Source organism: Netta rufina (assembly GCF_964035555.1).
Source record: "Netta rufina genome assembly, chromosome: 2".
In the NCBI taxonomy this organism is placed as follows: Eukaryota; Metazoa; Chordata; class Aves; order Anseriformes; family Anatidae; genus Netta; species Netta rufina.
In genome coordinates, this window is record NC_140124.1 from 52,520,701 (window position 1) to 52,545,492 (window position 24,792).

Below are 24,792 nucleotides of genomic sequence, written 5' to 3' on the forward strand. Positions count from 1 at the left end.
GATGTGGGAGAGAATTGGAAACCTAAAAGTGCAAGAACTCATGAGTTGAGATGAAAGATGGTTTATTAGGTAAAGCAAAAGTTGTGTGCACAAACAAAGCCAACCAAGGGATTCATTTGCTGCTTCCCATCAGCAGGTGGGTGTTCAGCCCCTTCCAGGAAAGCAGGGCTGGTCATGTATAATGGTTTCTCAGCAAGATGAACACCATCACTCTGAATGTCCTCCTCTTCCTCCCTCCTTACCCCAGCTTTTAAAGGTTGCATCCATTTTGGGGTTTGTGCTGCATGACCCTGTTGCTGTCCCTAGTGACCTTTAAAGGGTATTGCTCCTCCAGTTGTTGAGAATTGAATTACAGGTTGCCTTCCAGTACCTGGCAAATTTAACCATTTCCAGGAGGAGGAGGAAGAGCCCTGCTTCAAGCTCTGAGTTCTGTGCTGCAGGTGGAAGAAGAGCCTGGTCTGGTGTACTTCTGAGAGCTCAGAGGACTGCACGGTTTGATCTTGGTGCCACCATCTGTAGGCAGAGTTTGTTTGTTCTGGCTTTATAACTGTCATCCCCTTATGTTTATTTACAAGCTTGCAATCTCTAATTGTTTCCTTAGAAAGTACTGGCTTCTGGTAATAGAGGAAGGTAAAATATCCACTAGCCCCTTGCAACTGGTGTATTTAAAGAGTTTTTGCGGATTCAGAGTGGCTGATGTTGCGTAAACATGCTACAACTGTTGTTTGGCCAGTGTTCTCCAAGCCACGGTTGAACTTGTGTGAAAATTATTATCAATAGTGTTTCAGCTGCTGAGTACAGAGGTACAGTTAACGATTTGGCAGCTGGAATAGTGGTGCCTTTTTAATTGATAAGTGTGAAAAGCAAGTTCAGTTGAAACGTTGAGAGGTGAGCCCGTTAATAGGAGCCTTCTCTGTGCTCAAGTTTCTGCAGGCTCGAAGATGGACCAGCGGTGGCACAGAGACAATTAAATTCCAGGCAGAATAATGCAGACTGCTGCAATTAATAAAACAAAATGGAGGAATTCAAATGAGTTTTGGAGATTAACTGTGTTATAATAACTTGGCAGTCCCTGCCTCACAATTAAAGATATCTGTTATCCTGAAGGCAGTCTTGCACAGTTTGTGCCTGAATCCCTTTTACTTATTTGATTATGAATAAAGTAGAGTTTCTTTCTTTGGGGGGAGGAGTAAAAGGGGGTGTTTGCAGGTCTCCCCAGTACTACCTTTTTTTTTTTTTTTTTTTTTGTATACCCTTTTCACCTGATAATTTTTGCTTATATGTTTGTGCTGCTCATTACTTTTCCATCCTGCTCTGGGTTTCTGCTTTCTTGAGTCTTATTTTCTTTTTGGTTGGTTGTTTTTTTTATTACTTGCCCCAGCAGAAGGATTTCAGAGGAAGAAGAGCGGGTGTATGTTGGTTGTGGTATCAGTGGATGTATCGCATGCATGTTTATGTTGGCTCCAGGTATTCAGAGTACAGAATGCCACCCTACAGTACGCCGTTGTTTGCTGTATTCTTCTCCAGTACTTGGGAATATAAAATCCAAAGGAGATGTCTCTGTAGGTTGTCAGGAAACCCTTTGTAGCCCTAAATGGGATACTGAAACTCTGATTATGGAAACAAGGTCGTAGACTGGAAAACCCAGAGGGACCTCTTTAGTGATTTTGATTACTGCTGCCTGTCATTTGCGTTCAGATTTTAAGAATAGGGATTGGTGTTTGGAATTGTGAAACCAATTTTCAGAGATCCTTGTCTAAGAGGAAAGCTAATTCCCCTGGGAAATAGTTTTCTTCTTGCGTAGCTTAGAATGAAAAATAAGACAGTGTTTAAAAAAAAAAAAAAAAAAAAGGCAATAAAAGCTGTAATTATCGCTTGCATTCTTTTTATGAGAACAAAATCAGTACCCTCAGAAGAGTACATCAGAAAGCAAAGTTTTATGACACAGATTTAAAATTTTATTTTTAGAAACGGGTGATAAAGAAGAAGTTTGTGATGCAGAAGTGTTGGCATTTCGTAAATGGAGAAAGCGTGGAAGTTTGCGTGTTGGTTTAAGGTACTTTGTAATTCGAAAGAAATAGCAAACGAAACAATAGAATTATTCAAGCATATAGTGTGCTGCTGTACAGAAGGTGTCATGGCAATTTCCAAACATGCCAGCGATATTAAACTTGTGGCAAACATGAGCTCCTTGGAAGTAGAATATATGAGACAGAAAACATTGGGAAAGATATGAAAGGGAAACCTTGTAGACAGTACCCCAAGCATGGCATAAAAATTGCGACAGAGATGGTGGAGATGCTTAAACACAGCTAAGCTGGGAGATTCGGCTCAGTGCTGTGCCTTATTTGCAAAAAGCCAAATACGTAGGGGGGGCAGCAGCTGCCAGAGGGGTGACCACCTCTTCTCCAGGCCAAGGGCACGGCTCTGCTCTTGATGATTCAGACCTAGTAACTTCATCTCTCCTATTTTTGAAGGCTTCAATTAAATATTGGGAGAAGGTTTTACGCTAACGTTTGTCTAGGGAGCTTTTTACTCCATCAGCGATGTGAAATTGCATTTGTTGACAGTAGGCAATGTCTGTCTGTCTGCCTCTCCTAAGCTTTAGTAGAAGATTGTAAGTGTGCCAAGGACCCTTGTCAGTGTAAGTGGATTTTAAAAATGCATTTACAGAAACAGAAACACCTCTTTCAACCTTGCAATATTTTCCCTTTACATTCAGCGTAAGCAGCCTGTTTGGCTAGTTTTTAAACTGTGATTAAATATAGATGTTTTCAACTAAAAGGTTCAGAAAATAAGCATTTGAGCAGATTTGTCATGGCACTCAACATCACTTTCACTTTGGTACTTGCTGTCAAGTCAATTTAAAGATTAACAAATAAATAACAGGATGTTGGGGTTGGGCTCCGCTGAAAATTTCCAAATCTCTTTTCCTTTCTTTGTTTTTAGAACAGAATTCATTCTCGAGCCTGCCAGGGACTTGCTTGTTCATCAGCTGACACAGGCTTTTTTTTTTTTTTTCCTTTTCCATCATTATTGCTTATAAAAGTTCCATAGGCCAAATTACACCCTGTGTGATCTCTACGCTCTTCAGTTATGTCCAAGTTGTGCTCCCATGTTCATGTGATTTCTATATTTTGCAGGACTGCCAGAAAAATTTCTCGTGCCTTTTCCCTAAAAGATAGGAGGTGGACATTTTTCTACAAGGGAAAGGAACAGCGGAACTGCAGAATTCATTTTCCTAAAGCTTCATTTCACTGCCACCTAAAAAAAAGTTGCTGTTGTCCCTGTGTGTATTTCTAGTCGAAGTAATTCCAAAAATAATTTCGTCTCTGCATATTTTTAATTGTAGGTAGTGGAAAATTAACAAAAAGCAACGAATTATCTGCAGAAGAGCATACACAGTCTGCAGGAGACTGAGTTATTGTAGGCCTAAAATAAGTAAGGTAAGGAAAGGGATCAGAAGTGGCTGAGGGTATGTTGACTGAAAGCTGGAGGAGGAGATGGGATTAGTGCCACCTGATGCTCACTTGGCATGGTCATGTTTTCTAACCACAGCCTTAGGACTGGTGCAGACATCTTCTCTAACTGCAGCCTCAGTGCTGGAAGGGGCAGCAGTTGCCAGAAACAGGAGCAAAGAAAGATGCAGTTTAAAAAACTGGAGAAAAACGTTTCGCAGTCGTAGGAGTTAGAAGAAGGTATTTTTAAAGCAAACTAACAAAAAAGGCACCCCTGATGTAGTGGTGAAATGCATTGCATGGGCTGGCTGTGAAATAAAACTTTGCCTTAACCCCAACCAGGGGACAGCAATTTTGTTTTCCTTGGTTCTGGGTCTTTTCTGCATAACTGCTGCCTTGGGTTTACTGTTTGTAGCAGCAGTAAAGAGAACACCCTTGAGTGTGGACAAACAAACAGCTTCAGTCGGTTTTCTGCAGCCATAAAATTCCAGGGTCTGGATTTAGGCTGGCAATCTCTTTGTCTGGCACGTACAGCTGAAAGGACAGCGCTTTCTCAAATACCTTGTACAATTGGCAGCTCTGTCACAACTTGGACCCTTTGTCAATTCCTGTTTGCTTGTTCTGTAAATGAGCGTGACATAACTCGCATGAAGTGGCTTCTTTGACGAATGTTAAGTCTGTACAGATCTGTACCAAGATATGCATCGGGTCTTGTGTTACTTGAGCTGACTCTAGAAACGTTATGTCAAAATATACAGAAGTTGCTGGAAAAATAGGTTTTTATTGGTACTTTCTCTGGTGAGATGCAGTGCCTGGTACTCAAAACCAACCATTTCCCTGGTTGGCAGATAAGGAATTTTAAATTTCTAACTATTTTTTTTTTTAGATTTTATTTTTTTGGACTTTTATGAGGGGGTTGAAAACCAGAGAGATCAGATCCTCTTTAGAGCATTATTCTTCAAACTCTGGCAGGTCGGGGCGGATGAAGAGCCTGCTGGTAATCCGCTGAGACAAGAAGTGGTGGTGCTGGCAGCTTTCTCCAGCTGTTGAGTTGCACCAAGAGGCGGTGAAGAGTCAGCTTGTGGCTCGCACAGAAATCAAATCAAAATTAAGCAGCTGTTAAAGGTAGCATAAATGATGGAGTTCCGTAGTATGATTCGCCCAGCGGATCAGAGGGGATGGAAACTTGTTTGCGTGAAATTTGGACGCCAAGTGGAGATGAAGGCAGCGATGCAGCGGTGCGCTCAGAAAAAGTGAGCAAAATGCTTCTCTGTTTAGGAACAACGCCTGTCTGGAGGCATGGGAGCGGGGAGAAAGATACTTTGGCCTTTTTTGTCTGTCGGATGCCCAGTGTTCATCACTATTATTATTTTAGTGTCGATTAAAATGTTCCAGTGGAGACAAAAGGTCTGCAGGTTGGAAAGAGGGTTTAAATTTCAGTCCTCACGTTGCTACCCCATTACTCATGAATGGCAGAAGGAAACCGTGCACTAAATAACTGGTGTTTTCAGTCTGAAGGACAGACAAGAGGGATGTAACCAGTAAGGCAACAGGGAAAGAAAAATCCGTCATTGAATTAGAATGCTCTGTTTTATTAAGAAAATAGCAGTGCAATGGGAAATAATGTCACAAGTCAAAGTGGAGAGGAGTTTTGGTCAAATGCACGGGCTGTGTAGAGCAGTTAGTGTGGACAATCCTAAGGAGCTGTGTTTTTTGCTCAGGGCTGCCTGGGCTTAGCTTTGAACAAGGTTTTTGTTAATTATTGTTACCGTATAGCTTTGTGGTATTAATGCAAGACTGTATCTAACACTTCCAGAGTGTTAGAGAGAAGACTTTCAGTCTTCAAGGGCTTTATAACCTCCACAGAGGCTTTTGCTTGACGTGGGGGGTGTTTTAGAAACGGCTCGCTGTCTGAAAGAGGGAAAACAGTTTGCGAGTGTTGGTCCAGCAGGACGTTTTTAAGGCCATTAGGCTGTGTTTAATCAGCGCAGATGTCATGCGTGCCATAAACCTTATCATGTCAACGCTGGCAGTAAAGTGGTTTTAGAAGAAAAAGTGGAGATCAGTGACAGATGGCTGTAACTAGTGATGGGCACAGTAAGTATTCCCGCAAGTTGCCAGTGCACCTACTCCCAACCTCAAAAAAAACACCACCCCATTACCTCTGTTCCCGGGCACAGGACCTTCAGCAGATTGATACTGAGTTCTCTTGAGTCATCAAACCACACTTGAACGTGGTATTTCTGCTGTGAAAAGCTAGAAAAACAGTCTCCTTTTTTAAGCAACAGAACCCAAGAATTAGTCACCTTCATTTTACTGCTCAGAACAACCTGTGGTATCAGCCTGCTCCTGAGCTCATGCCTCTGCAGTTTGGTTTGGTTTTCGTGGGGTCTTTTGGATGTTAAAATCTCCCAGAAACTATTCTGAACTAGCTGCTGCCTTTCGATAACCAATGCTGGTGAGGCGTCGATCACACAGCAGATATTTCTCGGTGTTTGTGGGTGAATGTTTTCCGGAGAATAAATATAGCTTAGCACGTTCACTGTTCAGTCACAGCAGATCGCTCCACGTCGTAATGAATGTGCATGCATTTTTTTACGTATCTTTTTTTTTGTGTGTGTGTGTGTCTGACTAGCACAGATTTATTACAGGCAGTTAATGTGCTTTTGTATCCAGGATCAGATGAATAAACATTTTCTATAATCTGCCTTTGATGTCCTTTATTTCTCGATTTAAATGACTTGAATACTTTGAAGTGGGGTGTCCGTTCATGGCTGCAGATGTACGAGCCGTGTGCTTAGGTGGCGGGGATGACAGTGACAAGCCGAGCACAGATTTGACTCGCAAGTGTTGCCTCCGGTACGTCCAAAGGAGTTGCCTGCTCCAAGTGCTGAAGGCAGTTGAATTTCCACCCGTACTCATCCTGTTTGCTCCTCTCCCCAGACCATTAGCGAGCGCTGCAATCGCAGTCGGCGTGTTTCAGATCTGTCCACTAAGAGGCTAACTCGTTCCAGATAAGCCTCGAGCAGACAACATTCATTTTTTACTTTGCTCAGAATTTCCTGTGCTTTGTTCTGCATCTGTTTGTGAAAGACTGCGTTATCTTTGAAAGCCTTCATCTTGTTTTCTTTATTCAAGCTATATGCTAAAATGGAAAAAGGGAAGAGCTGGAAGGAGCCCAGCTGGAGCAATCTGCTGAGGATCCCACAGAGAGACAGAGCTGGCAAACTCCTGAAACCTCTTCAGCTGACCTGGTACAGTTTGGGAAGCCAGGAGATAAAACGCTTTTCCTGCAAAAGATGTGGCCCCTGCCAGCCACTCTGAGTAATGCCTGAAGACTACAGCAGCATTTAATCACATTTTTCTCCTCCTTTGCTTATCCCTCACCTGTGAAAGGCGAAGGTGCTCATGGTCCGCTACGTTTAGAGGTGTTTTGCTTACTCTGCCTGCTAAGCACCCCAGTGTTTTTATGTTGTGCCTGCGGTGCGTGGAGAGCCTGAAAGATGTTTAAAAGTGATAGAAGTGGAGGAGTACAATTTTTCCTCTACTTCAGAGAGGAAATGTTGTCACAAAGCTAGCGAGAGGGTGTTAGGGCAGTGGTAGAAGCATGTCCTCTCAAATAGGACATTGGGAAAAGGCATCCTGGTTGTACAGAAACATTTCAGATGCAGGTGGGGTGGATGGAGAGGGCTGAAGAGAGGAATTTCATCCCCGTCTGTTTTTTCCTGACCCCTGCTCTCTTGCTGTGATGTTGGGATTTTGTTTCAGAGCCTTGTGCGTGCTCTCACGCTCTGGCCTCACATGGAAGCATGAAGCAGGAGGGTTGTGCAGAGCCTTGAAATTGATGCATACGGGGATGGTCTGGGGGTGAGGAGAAGCATGTTTCTGTTGCACAGCATGCATGAAGGACTCGATTTCCCCTCCCTTCTGCTGGTTCTTATGGTGCATCCATCCTGGAAGGTTCCAGGAAGAGCCCCAGCACTTCCCTGCAATGTGACAATCTACTTGACAGTAAGCAAAGAGCATTTTAGTTTTTGCCAGCATAATAAAAGAGTGCTTTCTACCTAGTCATTCTGCCTCTACATCTCGGGAGGTCAGCAAAGATTGCCTTCAGGTAGAAGCTATGAATATAGGATAGAAGTTGTTAGAGTGTGGCTTGAATTCCAGATCATCTTGAAGCAAGGTTGTCACTACTCTTCCCCATCCCTTACATCAATTGGAGATGGATGTTTGTGCAGCTGCGGCTGGGGTCCCTGTGGTTAGGGACTACTTGTCAAGTGTTATTCGGGTGGAAGCCTGTCCCAGAAGATTTGCCTTATCTCATAGTCCTGCAGAGATGGACTTCACATGCCAGTTTACGTTTGCCTAGCAATACATAAACCTTCTCTAATAGAAAAGGACAAGATAAGTAGATAAACACAGCCCACTTACAATTGTAGATTTAAATGCACTCTTTCATGGATCACTTTTGCACAGTATAGTGATGTCCTTGAATATTTAGAGTCTCACTAACAACAGACCAGAAGTGAAGAGTAAGAGTTCTTGGTGAAAGAGAGGTTTCTGAGCCATGAGCCGATGTTGTAGGAGGACTATTCGTACAAAGTTCCCTTTATGGCGGTGTGGAAGACACTCCAATAAAACTGGCACATGAAGTCTTTTGAAGGTTGATTAGCATCCAGGGCATAGTAGAGGATTATATACAAGCACTCTGTTCATAAAACAGGATAAATAGGTCGTTAGTTAAGGCATAGAAACCTCCCGTTCTTTCTGTTGTAGTTCTAGGCATCTGCCACTAATAGCCTGAAAAGCAGACTTCCTTAGACTGTTTCTTAGATGTTGAGGTGGTGCTGGATTACCATCTGGCTGGATCGACATTGTAACTGTGAACTAAATCCCTACTTAAAGCTTCTCAAATCATCTTGGACTCAGTTGGGGTAGTCTTATGGAAACCGTGACTATTTTCCCTCCTGGACAGTAGGTTCACCAGGTTCTTCCTCAGGCAGCAGGAACCAGCGAGCGGACTGATGGAGAGAGTGCTATCCATGCACACTGCTTCTCTTCGCTAAGGTCAAAAAGCAATGGAGAAGTACTGCTTGTCACAGAGACTTCAGCTCCCTAAAGCTCTAAGTGTGACAGGAAGGACCTTGTTACACTTCTAGCTTGTTTGTTTTATGCAGAAATTAGTGCTGTTCTCTCTGAGAGGAGAGGTATCTTCTGCCAGGGTGCGGGGTTTTTCCCTGTGGAACATCCTTCCCTAACCCAGGTGGGGGAATGCCAAAGAAGAGTACGACTCCAGAGGAATTCGTCTGCTAACGTATCACAAATCTTTCCTGATAAAGTTGCAAATGCGCCCCTTCTCCCCACATCCAGCTGATGACTGAGTAGTTTCTTCCTCCATTTGGAGGAAGAAACTGGTTATGGCCCTTCTGACTGAGACCTTGAAACAGAGCTCGTGCCTTACTTGGCGAGGAGACGTCACTGCAGGAGCTCACACCTCCACTGGAAAACTGAAAGAAATCTGCTGGCTTAGTTTTCGGGCTGAAACCGTGGTGAAAAACAAACTGCGAGAGCCTTGTTGGCTGAAGACCTTCCTGCGATGCAAATTCCTTCTTCCCAAAGCCCACTCAAGTACTACGCATGTTTTAAGACCATGCGAAGTGCAGCGTTACTTGACGTACTAACCAGTGGTGTGCAGCAGATGTTGCCAAACACGTTTTGTGCCATCTCTAGAAATAGAGCATCTCAAACCTATTTCGGGCTCTGAAACAGCGATGCATGGCTCGCTTCCGAATCGCAGAAAAACCGTTCCTGGTCCAAATGTAGCTGCCTTCGCTGCCGAGGAGTGTTCAGAGGGATGCTCCTATTTATACCTCTTTGTTTCCATGAAATGTAGGTCAGGATTTTTAACTTAAGATTGCTCCTAGGATAAATGATTCTCTAATACTTCCATGTTAGCAGTGGACAATTCGGAGTACTCCCCCTGCTCTCTCTTTGCTTTTGTTTTGTCCTTTTCCCACCCTTCTAATCAGAACCAGGAAAATGTGTTCTCCCGTTTCTCTGTGAGCTTTTCCCTTCCCGCTACTTGTGTTTTCCATTCTTTGTCCTCTACTTTCTGTGCTTTCCCCTTTCCAAGTGGGGTCTGTTCCTGCATTTTGCCATGCTGTGAGGACAACTCCAGGCTGCTTGCTGCGGCTCAGCATTACAGCCCTGCAGATCATTGATTTCTATTTTTTTCCCTCCTCCCACAAACTCCTGGGCCATCCGGCCTAATGAGAGAGCAGATTGGCCTCAGTATTTGGAGAAAAGATCTATAATAAGCACTGGGGGCATGCTGGTAAAAAGCACCAGCATGGTATACCCGCTCAGTTGGAGGACTGACTGTACATTAATTCTCTAACTTATAATTAGCTATATTAAATTCCAATTTTCTGAAAGGAACCATTATCAAATAACACTCTGTTTGAAATCTCAAAGAAACATAAGGAATGAAAGCTTAGTCCTCTTACGCTTTCATCTTTCAGAAGCAATCCCTATCTTAACATCTTGACCTACATTTCCTTTTTACCCTCTCCAAGAGATATTGTGTGGATTTAATGTCTCAGAAGGGAGGTAAGGATTTTATGCATGTGTATGTGTTGACATACAAAGTTTGGGGAAAACAATGAGGCCTTCATGTCCCCAGTGACTTTTTTTTTTAAACTTGAAAGTGTTTTCCGTAATATCTCTAAGGCAGATTTTAAGTTCAGAAAGAAATTAAAAGTAAAAAAAATCCACCTCATTCCTTTACAAGTGGTCCACTTTTATCTATCCAGCTCCTGCCAAAGCCATTCTTGATTTTATATGTCTGTAAAGAAAAAACAACAAAAACCCAGCTCTGCCTTCTCATATCCTGCTCACCACTTTGGATCCAGTCATCTGTTTTCCTTTTTCCATTAAATGAGAGTGCACTTTTTTTCTTTCCTTTTTGGTGGGTATGTATTTAAAAGGCTGTTTTTGTTGTCATTTACTGCCGTGCTTGCTGCGTGGCCTCTCTGAGCGACCACACTGTTTCACTTGGGACCTCAGCCTTGACCTGGGTGCCTGAGTGTGCCAAGAGGGAAGAGCACGAGGAGTTTGTTGGCTCCTCAAGGACCTGGAGCAGACTGTGGGTTTCTCCAGGCCCTGGCTTTGGCTCCTGCCCTGTGGAGGCTCCTTTACCAAGAGGCAGAGCGACCTACCTGTGGCCCTACTCCTTCCCCCGGCTGCTCCATCGCCCCGCTGGGAGGGCGGCTCCAGCACCCGCTGCGTGGCCGACGCCGTCCTTTCTGCCTCATCCCACCACATGGGGCCGGGGTTGTAAAACACGCCGTCCTCCCCCGTGGTGGGACAAGCAGGCTGCTGGAGCAGACCCCATCCCGTGTCGGGGCATGCAGAGTTATTCTCCCGTTTCTTTGCTGCGCGAGTTCTTTGGTTTGAAGCAGTTGGAACACACAAAGGGCGAAGCATGTGCTAAGCATTAATGCCATTTAAGGGTCCTTGCAACTTGAGTTTGACTTGGTAGAGATGCCTTGACGTGCAGGGTAGGGGATGTTCTGACTCCAGGAAGATTTCTGTTGCCTCGACTGTTTCAGTTTAATACGTCTTTCAGCATTTTATAGAGTACTGTGAACATAGGGAGGGATTGCAGCCTTCATTTTTTTTCCTCTTTGTTTTTTCCTCTTTTCTCTTCTTTTTTCCTTTTTCTTCTTTTTGTTTTTCCTTCACTATTGTCCCATCATCTTGAAATAGAGTCGTGTTGGTTTTCTTTGAATTCTAGTAATGTACTTTGGGCCCTAAATCAATTTCGTGTGTTTTATTGTAACAAGGCAATGAGGAACTGTAGTACGCATATAACCTCTCAGGTATTATTTTGAAAGCTCGCTTACAGTTTTCACCCTGTATTTCCATGCTGTCCAGTTGGAAGCACCTCCTGCTTCTGCTTCTCTGATGCTGAGGCTAGCAAGAAACATGCTAAGGTTCGTTGTTTTTTGGTTATGAATCATTATTCAGTGAATATGAATATCATTATTGCAATAAATTATGACATTGTGAATGGATGCAAGGAAAATTCTGTGCAACCAATTCTTGCCCACTTCATAGTTTCCCAATTTGAGGGAAGAAAACAGTATTCTTTAAAAATGACAGGATAATATTTTTCCTCCTTTTCTTGCTAAGATGAAGTTCTTAAACATGCGTCGCTTCATATTCTTGATTGTCCGAGTGTCTGCTGATGGTTGTTCCAAGGTTTCTATTAAGTCAAGAAGCAGCTGACATTGTTTTACTTCCCCTGCTGATGCCCCCAAAACTTGAGCAAAAAAGCTTTTTTAATAGCAGCCAAACATCTCACAGAGGTGGAATCTCCTCGAACCCTCTGGGAGGTGGTGTGGTGGGAGGTCTCCTCAGCCTTCACAAGCCCTTCTCCGGCATCAGGTTTTCAAGCCTGTGGCTTCCTGCCCCAGCTCGCACTCCCCCTACCACCACCCTAAGGTGTGTCTGTAGGTCTCACAAAAGGAAGGTGAAGGTGCTGGTCTCGGCAACTAGAAATAGAGATGGAAATTGCTTGACACGTGAGGAGCCTTCCCTTGAAGGCTGTAACATCGCCAACATTTCACATGCTGATACTTCAGAGAGCTGCAATGATCTTGGTCAGAAGTCGTCCCCCAGTTAAGAGCAGGGTCTTAATTAACCCGTGCTCTATCTGGTGTCTGCAGCTTGCATCGTTCTTGCTGTGCCCCTGCTCCCATCGCGAGGTCCTCGGAGCTCAGCTGACCACCGAGCCTGGGCTCCCCTCGCTTTTCCCCTCACCTTCCCTTGGCTCACTGCAGCATGGGAGAGCTCCGCTTTCTCCTCAGCATCTTCCTCCCAGCTACAGCTTGATCTTCCGTCGTGTTTTCTCCATCACCCAATGCCCGGCAGGTAGAGAACGAGCATCCTCCCAGCCCTGCTGGCGCCACACAGGAGACGCGCTGGGATCCATCCGTACCTCGGGCGAAGGCTGAGGACTTAAGCAGAGGTGAAGTGTCATCGCTCCCGTGCACGCGGGTGGCAGAACGATTTGTTTGCTTGTGTCAGGCTTTCAAATCATGCTTGTGATTTTTGTTTGCAATGCTTGGTCTGAACGTTTTACTGTCACTGTCACGAGCCTCCTCTCCCCTGACAGTAACGCTGCAAAGGGGCTACAGGGGGCTGAGGCGAAGCGGCAGAGCATCCCGAGCACAACATGCACTCTTCCCACCTTTAATTTAGGAAAGTGAGGAAATGCATCTTTAAACTAGAAAATTAAAACAAAACAAAACAAAAAAGGCCAGAAGTAAAAGCAGTGAGGAGAAGCAAGTCCCCAAAGTTTAAAGTCCAAATTTTGGGGAGGTCATGCAGGTGTTTTTAGTTTTTTTAGTGTTTTAAGATGCTTGGCAGCTGCTCTGGGTAAAGGAGAAGACATCAGTGGTGCATGGTGTTTCGAGGGGAAGGGGTCACTCCCAGAAGAAGTTTTGCCTTGGAAAGAGTTGGCCTTTCTCTTCTAGCAGCGAGGCACTGAGCATTGTGGATGAAATCTGGGATTATGGATAAAAACTGGTGTTGTGCTTCAGGAAATCAGTGGCTTTAAACAAAGACGTTTGAGAATTGCTCAGATAACTTTCTTCTCACCTTCCTCCTGGTTTTGAGGGATGTCTCAGGGCTGTACACTAGCGTGGTTGCCAAGGCTGGGATCAGATATGCGAGAGCAGCCTTTCTCCCCACCATCCTCTGATGGGATGGGGATGCTCTGCTGCCTGGCCCTTCAGCAGGGAGGCTTGGCTGTGAAGCTGGAAGGGACGGTGGCCTGCTTAGTGTCTAAAGTCAGTGGATATTCAGCTGCTCTAAACTTAGATATCACCGCTCAGGTGGTTAGTAGAAGGAGGAGAGGGGAGCTCTGGCCCAGTGCCCACCCCACTCGCCGCAGGGACCATTGTGGCTGCTGCGTCCCAGGGCCGTGCCGCACTCTTGCAGCGAAGAAAATCTTCGGCACTCGCGTCACGTTAGGGAAAATGCAGTTTCTGGCTGGCTGGAGGGCTGCCCGTGCTGCTGGCAGAAGTCGCGAAAGGCAAATCCTCAATGACATGCGTTAAAATATCAAGTGGGACTGTGCAATTAGGAGTATGTCATTCAGCGTTTGCCTTTCACGGCTTTTGTCACACACGGGCAGAATTACAGACGATTAGGCGGAGGGTAACCTCCCCGAAAGGGCTTTCTGACGCTTCTGTCGTCCTTTTCCCCCTTCTTCTTCTGCTTTGTTAGAGTTCTTTCCCTTCTGGAGTCGGGCGTTTGGCTGGCTGGTGGGCTGTGGGTAAGAAGTCAAGCCCTGGAAGCCCTTTGGCCATTAAATTCGATGTGACCATGAAAGAAGTGACTCAGGCTGCCTCCTCTCACAGCCTGCGTGCTCATGCCTGTCTTTCAGGCTGGGGGCTGCTGGAGAAGGGGCTGCGAGGCCAGGCAGGTTGCTGGCACCGGGTGCACCCGCTGGTGGCCCTCCCGCAGGCAGGAACATGGCTCCCTCTGGAGAAGCGGCCATTTTGTCACGGCCGTCCGCTGTGAGACCCTGGGCCCGGCCCGTTCCACCAAGCTGTCACTGCAGATCCCTCGGAACCACGCTTCGTTAGAGGAAAAGCGTGTAACAAATGTTAATCACGATGCTGGGTTGCTGCTGTATCCAGTTTCACGCAGATACGCTGTTTTCAAATTATACGGGCTGCGAGGGCTGCCTAGAAATTGGAACGACTAGATGCAAGCTGTGCTAAGCCTTTGGGTTTTAGCCGCATGTCTCTCCTCTTTAGGGCTCTCACGTACTCAGCGCGAGCAGTGAAACACTGTATGCGTGTTTATTTCCCTTGTTGTTTTATTTGCACATTCATATGTTATATTTTCTTCCAATTAGCAGGCTCTTCCTTGCTTTGGCGTGTTTGCCTTTACCTTCTTTCTCCCTCCTTCATTTATACTCTGTGGAGACACATTTGCTAATTTTTTCTTTCTAGTGCAGAATAGCTGTTATCTAGAGACCTGCTCTTGGCATAGCTTTCCCTCTCATGTTACTTAAAATACCAGAATGGCTTTTTTTATTTTTTACTAATCTGCCTCGTCCCTCGGTGCCAAGGTAGGGGTGTTTTTGAAGTGAGGATTTATTGTTCCCTTGTCCACCCATTCCTAGTGGAATCTCGACTGTGAGAGAAGGTAAGGTCTAGACTTTCAGACTGAGTCTAAAAGCATATCCCTGTGATGCTGAGGGTGGGAAATAACTGGTGAAACAATGGTACTTATTTTAAAATTAAGACAGGTCTGTAGAAGTGATTCAGAAGGGGAAGAAATTGCCCTCACCTCGTGCTCCATGTAGGTGACAAAGGCCTAAAATATGCTTTCCTTCATATGAGGGATTTCCTGTAAAGAACAGGCAAAAACACATTAGAAATGGAGTCGCTAACTTTTCTTCAAGTAACTGTCAAATAGATTTAAGCCAAACACAAATGGAAGAAAGAAAACATTTAAAAATGAAATACGTTCTTTTGCAGGCACGCTGAGGGTTTCCTTTTACTCTCTCCTCTCGTGGGATATTACCCCACTGGTTCTCCGTTCAGCCGTAAAATTCCCCAGAAAAGAGAGGATAAACAAGACATGATGGTTTTGGCATAAAGAACAAAGAATAATTTATTCGTATGTCACTGATGATTTTGTTAATACCTGAGAACTTACTCAGACTTCTCTATCTTGGTGATGATGCACATTTTTCTATCACTTATATCCTTCGCTGAAAAGAGAGAAATCGCTCCTGTGGACCTGCTTGTGCCTGTGATTTCGAATGAAATGTGCATTTAATCTGTCTCCAGATTGCATGTGTTATTACTGAGCAAGAGAGGAGATGTCCTGTAGGACAGATGTCCTTGGCATAGCTGCAAATCAAGAGGCATTTGTTCTCCTAGGGGAGAAATAAAGCCATTCTGTGCGGTGCCAAGACCCACACGAGGCACGTGCCACATAGGGATTTCAGTCATGACCCCTCATCCCACATGGTGCTGTCTGGACAACTCCGGGCTCTTGAGGTTGGTCTCACCACCTTTACCTTCCAGGTGAGTGAGCTGCAGTGCGTGGAGGTGACCTGGTCCAGGGCCAACAGCAGGACACAGGCGTCCAGCTCCCTGCATCCTAACCTGCACATGGTTTTTCCCGTGCCTATTCCAGCAGTGTTTCTCTGAAGTCTACAGCTAGGACCTCGCCTCTGGAGTCCTGTTGCTCTTCTGAAGCTCTCTGATTGCAGCCGGCACTCCAAGAGGGGCTGGGGGACGGAGAGGGCTGCAAGCTGTGCACATCAAATGCTGCTGCTCCTTGGCAACACGCAGGACGAGGACACAGTGCTCGTTTCCCCGGCGCCAGCAGCGAGTGCTTAGAGTACTATAAAATTAACTCTGTTTCTGTTTGTCAAAAACTTATGACCTTTACACGGCCTGGTACCTACTTATTAGAAAAGCTGCCACTCTTCTCTTATCACACTGCTCCAGTAGCAATTGGGAGAAGCTCGATAGCACAATGCTACCGATATAACAGATAGGGAGCAGCTGGCAGTGTTTGCCATCAGCTCTCTTTTCCTCCCCTCTGTTCTGCTTCATTCACAACAGCCCCAACAGCCTCAGCTTGTGCTTGAATTTTGGGACTCAGCACAACCACTTGGAGTTTCTTTTTTTTTTTTTCTTTCTCTTTTTTTTTTTTTTTTTTTTTTTTTAATTTGGAGGGTTGTGCAGAAATGCAAGGTATTTGTTGGTTTTACCTCCAGCTTAGCTCTTTTGATTTGTGAGAAGAGGATTTAGGATGAAACCTATTTGTTCCCCAGTGTTTTGGAGTGAGCGTTATTGCTTGCTTCTTCTTCACCTGTGATGCAAATACCTGCCCTGCTTTGTATTCCTGTTTCCAAACTTGTCCAGACCACACCTCCGTGGAGCCCAGGCTAATCACCTCCATTCTGTCCTATTAAAAAAACAAGGCACCAGAAGTGTCAATGTGTCTTGCTTGGGGGAAACAGGTGGTCTGATTTTTCACTGTGTTCTTACAAGCTGAGAAATGTCTTTAATCAGCGAGGTGTGTCCCTTTGAATGGATTTTTTTTTTTTTTGTATAAACATAAAATAATGGAAATATAGGCTTTGAGTGAGGTTTTTCTCTGGGTAATATGTTGCAAGTGTTGGTTCCTTTATTTATTATTATTATTTATTTCTTCCAGATGCATATTTCATAAATAAAACGGAGCCTTGTATTATGGCCTGGGGTGGTTTCCCAACAGAAGTAAATGAGGTTCATTTTTGGCTGTTACGTCCTTGTTTCTACCAGTTTAATACAAAAAAGAAACCACCAACACAAAAAAAACACCGGCAACCTAAAGGCAAAGAAAAGCAGAACGTAAAGAAGTTGTGTTAAAGCATCAGAACAATGTAATTTCAATTAATGATGCTAACAGGTGCTTGATGAGTGGCTCATACGTAGGGAACAAAGTCACATAAATGTCTTCGCTTGCTTAATAGCAATTTTGGACGGAGATGTAATGGGAGTAAGGAGCTTCTTTCAACCTGTGTTACTTAATCGGTTCTCTTTGGTGATCTCGTCTTTTGACAAGCTGACAAAAACATCTTGTGCTGTAATGTCATTCTTGCCTGGCTTCCACAGTAATGATGTATATCCACATCTGAAAGCCCTGTCCCGGCCATTTAGGAGGCCTGTGCAAGCTATTTGCTAACAGATTTTGGCACAACAGCACTCCTGGATGCGTGTGCTCTCTGATGTACCACAATCAACCTAATGTCCAGTGGCTTGTCATCCGAAAAGCCCACGTGCTGTTAACCACCATTAGCGTGGCAATGCAGGGCATCATGTGGTGTAAACAATGACTGCTGCATGCTGTGGGCTGCTTTTTGCTTTTTTTCTTCTTTCTTTTTTTTTTTTTTTTAAGAGATGGAAAACTGCTGTAGTTCTTTATTACCAAGTGAGATGAAAATAGCATTTTTAATGACATCCATACCTTAAAAAAAAAAAAAAAAAAAAGAGCAGATAGGTATCTCTTATCCCAGAGATTTTTTTTTTTTTTAAATTATGTGACTACTGTGAAAACCCAGTTCTTTAGTCTCTAAGACAACTGTGGCATGAAAATAGGCCTTATTTTCGAGGCGTGTTGTCTGTTTAATATGTAATGTGATACCTTGTCATGCTGTGACAATGTGACAGATGGCATTTGCACTGTAAAACTAAATTATCTTTTGTGCATAGCTATACAACAGCTAAATACAGTAACTCCGTACAATGTGCTGATTAATGCGGGCTGTTGCAGATGTTTTAGAGATACCGGGATGTTTTAACTTGGCGTCAAATGATTAATGGTTTTATTTAACATGCCTACCAAGCTCTTGGTAGTGTTTCAGCTTGTGTTCTGGCATGTAAGGGCTTTTGGGAAGAGGAAGGTATTCAGGGTTGTTGACAATGGGATGTGAATTTGTATTGTCTTGTAGCTGTTTGTCACTTGGAAAATGGGCAAGGGCTATTCAGTGAGGATGCTTGGCAAGTAAACTTGTGTGTAGCATTACAGCTCCTAATAAACTCAAGTCCTGCAGTGCTTAGGCTGAAGGAAAACAGGGTGTGGGGAGGCTTTGGTTTGCTTGATGTTGGTTTTCATACAGAACATTATCTGCTTGAAACTACAGGTAGTGGAAATACCTCGAGAGCTGAAGGCAGTACCTTTATTTCTCCACATCATGCGTGCAGGATTCAACTTCGTTAGAGTTACGCAGTGCAGAGATACCCAAGAGCTTGCCCCTGTTCAGATGGCATGTGCCTGTCAGCCCTGGTGTGTGTGGTTAATTGCTGCTGCAGCTTTCCTAAAAGGGATGCTGCAGAGAGAAGTAAATTGCTATTTGTGTATATATATATATATATTTTCTGCAAAGCTTTCCTGTATGCTGCCGAGACTGTACAGCCGAAGCTGGGACAGGCGAGTCCATCAGCAAGCAAAGCTCGAGCTCCGTGCCGACGCAGCTAAGATCTGCTCCTGTTCTGTGCTCTTGCGTGCCCCCATAAATAACGCTGTCATCCTGGCGCGCGGAGGACGCTGCTTTGAGTAAATCCACTTTTTCTTAGCTTCTTGCAACTTGTCTTTATTTGTTTTGTCAACTGCCCTGGAAACTGGGCCTTTGTACCAGCCGGCGGCGACTCAGCTTGCAGTGCGTGGGGAAGAATGCAAAGGGGGAGGCAAACCCCGTATCTACTGGCATCGGCCGTGGTCAAGATACACCGGGGAGCCCAGGTGTGGATTTTAGGTGTAGTAGGGATCTGCACCATAACTTCCCTGCCACACAGTGGCTGGCTCAAGGTCCTCATCCTGTACAGAAAGCCGTGAACGCAGCCATGGTGAAATGCCCCCTTTTTTTAGGTCATTTTTAGTTCCTTTGGCTTGCGTTCGAGCGTTGCTGACTGCTGGTTTTCTGTCGCGATGGCTTTGTGGGTTGCCTCCGCCTGTGAGAACTGACTGGAAATACAAGCGAGTGCTTCTCGTTTCCTGAGCCGCCTGAGTGTGGGGAAGCAGCTCGCTGAAGGAGGTGTTGCTCTCTCGTTGCAAGAGGTCACGGAAACGTTCGTATTCAGATGCCTTGTTGGCATTAGAGTAAGCGATGCAGAAACGGTGTTTTGGAAACACTGTGAAAGTCCCTTCACCCAAGCACTGCATCCGACTAACCACGTGACGCTGAGATTTGTTCAGAGTGGTTTCCTGATTATTCGGTAGCTTTCATAACGAAGAACATACCAGGTCATTGTCATCTCATCTATTCTTAAAACCGACTAACCTACCTCAACCCCTCCCTTGCGTTTTTTTTTTTTTTTTTTCCATCTTTCCTTAACGTTGCTCCTTTCTGCTTTTCTCTTCCTCCTGTCCCCACCCTGTGTATTTGTACTTCTGCAGCATTTCGTTGTGCAGCGTGCTCCCGGGTACTCTGATTTTCACATCATGTCTTCAGTGAGCCCGGTGCTCCCGACACCTGCCCAGCGTGTGCCTGTCAGACATTTCTCCAGGTGTCCAGAAACGTGTTAGATCCTGGCTCGAGCACAGACTTGCAGATTGCTGCTAAAATTGTGTGGGTGTCACCAAATTTGGTAAGGTTAGCAAAGCTGTACCGATACACACTAAGCCCTGCCTGCACTGGAACAGCAAGTCTACCTCAGGAAAAGCAATCCTCTTAAGGCAGTGCAAGCCCCCTAATGTAAACTCATTTAAGCTGATTGAACTGCTTGTCACATGCACTGTTTTCGGTGAAAGGGAGCTGGCCATTGCTGGAGGAGGCTCAGCAAGGCCCCTGCTCAATTAACAACCACCATCAAGAAGCCAGCGGGCTAGTGAGGTGCTGCGGGACCTCGGGGAGCACGCTCTGCTAACCCAGCACCACCACCTCCCTGTTCTGCCTGGCACAGCAGGTATGGCCCCGAGCAGCTCCTGCAGGGCACCGAGAGCTGGTGGGACAGCCAGAGGGTGGAAAAGCAAATGAGGAAACAGACTCGTAGCCATGACTGGGTTTGAAAACGTTCGGGCTGTGAAAGGCAAGTAAAAAGGAGGTATCAGGAGTGCAGTCTCCTAAATACTGACTGGTGTGCAGAAGGCAGAGAGGGATCTTCTGCCTTCCACCCAGCTTTGTAACAGGGCAGACGTAATACTTGCATCTGCTGTTTTCTCAGCGCAGTTAGAAGCTGATAAACAGATTTTTTTTCTTTTTTCGTTTTTTTTTCTTTTTAAGCAGCGCGCAGTTTGCCGTCACAGGTTATGCAGCAGCTTAAAAAAGGATTCGGCAAAACTGTGAAAGTTGACATCCGTGTGTCTAGGATGCATTGTGGAAAGGATGTTAAAATCTCTGCAGCTCACTTTTAAGCTACCCTTTTTAATCACTAGGAATTAGTAGCTGGCCTTTCTTTCACAGCGTCTAATCTTGATCTGCTGAAGCCAGAATAGCCAATTTAAGGGACCATTTGATATGTGAGTTTCTGCATTTCTGACTGAGTCAAGTAATCCGTTATTAGTGACTCAGTTAAAGCAGTGTTTGTTCAGTGCCTTTGAGCCGCTCATGTGTTTCAGTTCCTTTTAAACTTTGGCAGCGAGTACGCACTGCTTCTCTGTACGTATGAATTATGATTTCATGTAACTCATTTTCATATATGAAATTCTACACCCACATATAATCCAAGTTCAAATTTAAATTTAATGACATTTAGGTTTTTTTTAAAAACATTAAGTCTAATATGACTTCTAAAACAAACACTTTTTTTTTTTTTTTTTGCTCAATACTACGGGAATAAAATTTATTTTTATTAACTCTGATTTACTCTGACCACGAGGCCTGAATAATGAGCAGTCCCGCGAGGGGACTGACCCTTTCTTGCTCAGTTCCTTCTCCCTCTTTACGTTCGTGCCATGTGCTGCACTTTTACGAACGATGAACTGCTGCTTCCTCCTGCTCGGTTAACCTTGGAGAGTCAAACCCATGTGGATGGACGTGAGCAGGACTCTGTCCCCGCAGCATCCCAGCGGACCTGCACCGGTGGCAGCTCATTAAGGGCGATGAGGGTGCCCAAGTGTGACCCCACACACATTAGGGTCCTCGCCCTGCCCTGCGACACCCCTGGGCCTCCAACCTGATGGGTGCGCGGCAGTGACGGGTGCTGTTCATCGCAGGGAGAGCAAGCAGGAGCGGCATTCGAAGGGAAAGGTATCCAGGGGCAAACCGAATGCACTTGATATAAAAATGATGGAGTGACAATAAACTTTCTAACAGCCTAATTCAGCATGTGCTTCCTCGCCCGTGCTTGGGAGGAGATGGCTCCCGTGGACTGCGGATGTCTGCGCCTTTCATCACCGCTGAGTGAATTTTGCAATTATGCTGACCCTGAAAAGCTGTAGAACATGACACCCGCTCCCGTTATTTATCAGTAGCTCTCGTTCGCAGCTTTATGCCTCCGTTTTAGGGCACTTGTTTTAATTGGTTTCAGCTGATGATAGCTAACTTCGGTTATCTGCGGTATTATTGCATTTGGGGATGGTGCCGGTTGTGATGAATAATAGTAGACAAACCAATATTTCTCCGTAAGGGGCACAAATCACGCTTGTCTTCCAAGTGCACTGATGGCTTGGCAGGGAGAAAGGATGAATAGAAATTGCCTTCCAAGTGCATGCAAGTTGACAGCCCAAAAGGTGATTTTCTTGACTCATACACTTCAGTTTGCTGGGTTTTACATATGGCAAGCCTCCAGAACAAATATTGCTCTTGGAAAAGCTAATCAAATCCTGTCATAAGAGTTAAGTTACTGAGTATCGGGCCTCAAACGATATGCTTGATTTAGACTTCTCTGGAGTTTAAAAATGGTAAATTTTATCAGCAGGAGTTTCATGGAAAAACGTGGAGCAGAAGTTGAATCACTTTTAAGAATAAACTTGGTCACTGCCGCTTCCAATGAGGGTGCATTCAGCATAAAATCAAAGTGTTTAATGTTTTTTAATGTTTTTTTGAAAAGGTCTGCTTCAGTTCCTCTGAAATATGTAGAAGCAATGCTGTCACCCCCCATCGCGTCACAGGGTTGCATTGCAAACCCCATGGAAGTATCAAATACTAAAACCTGCTAGATCACGAATTGAGGTCTCTTTAACAGAAAGGAAAACACCCCAAGCAATTTAACAAAAGGGGGGTAAAATTGTAAGCGTGGTCATTTCACTTGGCTGCGTCAGGCTCAGGCTGGTTAGAGGAGATGTTTTAACGCAGAAATCAGTGCCTAGCTCAGGTTCAACTTTCCTCTTGTGGGGTTCATATTGGGGGGTGGAAAAAAAAAAAAAAAAAAAAGAGGAGTTAACTGCATTTTCCCCACCCCAAAAAAAAAAAAAAGTTCAGGCTTCTGCTTTTTAAACTATATTTATTAATATATATTTAATTTTATATATTCCAGCTTCTGGGGGAAGCAGGCACCCCTCTCCCTGTTTTCTTTCTAGAGTACAATTAGAGAAAGGGCTGCTGAGATGACCGAGGGAGGGAGGTCCCACCAGCGTTCTTCTGAGGAACTAAAGCCATGAGACAAAGCTTTGTAATGCCATTTACTGACGCATTTTGATGGGGAGATGTGAAAGTGTTCTTCGGGATAAAGTTACGACTCATACTGAGCTGATAACGTTGTTAGCAATTATCTTCCCTCTCATCATAAAGTTTACTGAGGAATATATTACTCCTTTAATTCCTTCTTAAGTCTGAGTGGCTTCACTATCTGCTGTCGTTTCGGAAGAGCCAAGTCATCTTGTATTTATTGCTTGGAGCAGAATAAGCAAAATTTGTTGAGCAGCGTGCTTATGCAGGGCCCGATGCTTTCTGCCATCTACGGGACTTTGCTGTGCTGTGCTTCCAGCAGGGCTAAGGCACAAAGCATCGCTGCTTCCCCTGCCCCGTGCACCTCTGCCTGTGGTCAGGAGTTTCTGCATTTGAGCGATGCTGGGTCAGAAGATTCAGAATCAAGAAACGTCTGTTTGATGTTAACTCCTTTGGGGTTTAGGATTTTTTTTTTTTTTAAAGGATCATAAATTGTTATCGTTGGAAACAGGAGAATGAAGCGCGAGAAGACGACAAATTAATTAAACGGCAGATTAATTTTATAGTGATCTACAGATAAATGAAAAAGATTCTCATCTGCGGCAGTCAACAGGCTGCCTACAACACGGGGATGAGTTTATGACTCTAAGCTTGTGCCCCTTTTAGCGTAAGGGATGTGACAAGATTATAAATGTGATTGCAAACACCTGTAGGGTAGCTGTTTGGAGCTGCTGCCTTACAGCTAACCAAATCAGAAACGTGCAATCAGCCGGTTGCTTGTTGAAGTACCTCTGTGCGAAATCAATGTTATCAGCATAGCTTTTTTGCAAGACGATTGCTTTGGGAGTCGACTCTCTATTTTAGTGCAATGCGTGATTTTTTATAAAATCCATTTGGCGCTGCTTATGCAGGCTTTGAATATTGTGTTCTACTTTCTCGTGTTTGCAGGACTTCTCACTAATGGCCAATCTAAAGGATTAGGACCGGGATCAGAGCAGCTGGAGAATGAGAAGGACGATGCATCGCAAGTGTCCTCAACGAGCAACGATGTTAGTTCTTCGGATTTCGAAGAGGGGCCCTCGAGGAAAAGGTCGGTAGAGCATTATGATTAAAGAAGTTGCCTTTCTGCTTCGTCCCTCTCGTGCTATCAGGTTGTGGTTATGCTACCAGTAAGGTTGCAAATGTTGCGCTGCCATAAACAGGCTTTCCAGCATAGAGTCCTTCTGGTAACATCGAGGATACTGTGAATTTTGGCTTCATCCATCAGTATAGACAGTGCTTGCTGGTTTTTTTTTTTTTTTTTTTTTTTTTTTTAAATATGTAAAAGCAGTTGTTTTGCAGTAGGTGATTGCTAAATTATATGCCTTAGTACTCTCTCCCTGCCTCCCCTCCCCGCCCCCATGGCATCTCAGGGATGTATCAATAAGTATGTGTGTGTAATTTCAAGGAAAGCATCGCTGAAGTAGTGTTATTGTTATTTTTAATTTTCCGTGAAGGAAACCATGGTAAGATTAAAAAAAAAAAAAAAAAAAGGGAAAAAAAACACACTTAAACACACTTTCGAAAAGAGAAACTGGAGTAATGCAGTGTTGTGGGTATCGATTGCAAAGGACTGCTTTGAGATAATGCTGTGGTAAGCGGCCTCCTCTTTCCTAGAAATCAGTTACGAAGTCCTCGTTGAACTCTTCCGAGTTCTTACCCTGAATGTGCAAAATGTGGGTTAAAATTGTAGGACTCCAGCCAATCTCTTGCAGCAAATATGCTGAAAATGCAGGCAGAGGCTGGGAGTTGTCCCCTGTATGAAGTGAGAACCAAAACAGGCTGACTGAAAAATGCCATTTAAAAGAGAGAAATGGAAAATGCTTTCTCAACCTTTTTTCCTCCACGCTCCTCTCACCCTAGTCCCAGTCCAATGTGAACCATAAAGTAAAGCTCTCTTTCACACAGAAGAAATGTTCTGTGTGACCTTATGAATTTCCCTGGGTAGCCCGATATGGGGTGAGGAGGGTGGTGCCTTTCCTGGCACCAGTCCCCATACCTCCCGCCCCTGACCCCCCAAGCTTTTCTTCACCTCTCCAAAGCACCAAACCCAAAATCTATCTCTGAATACGCCTACTAGCTCCTCTGGTGTGGTGTGTCATAATAAAATCTGGAATTTTTGCTGTCCTCTGTGCCTGCTCTGTCCCCTCTGTTCAGTGCCCTTGT

General features: G+C 44.7%; 1 protein-coding gene across 1 annotated transcript in view; it reads left to right on the plus strand.

Annotated features, from left to right (window-relative positions):
• Positions 1-24,792, plus strand: part of JARID2 (jumonji and AT-rich interaction domain containing 2) — a 201,111-nt gene that overhangs the window by 91,187 nt on the left and 85,132 nt on the right. The window contains exon 3 of the mRNA XM_084281620.1: positions 23,536-23,677. Coding sequence (XP_084137746.1) covers positions 23,536-23,677 — 142 coding nt within the window. The remainder of the gene's footprint in view (positions 1-23,535; positions 23,678-24,792) is intronic.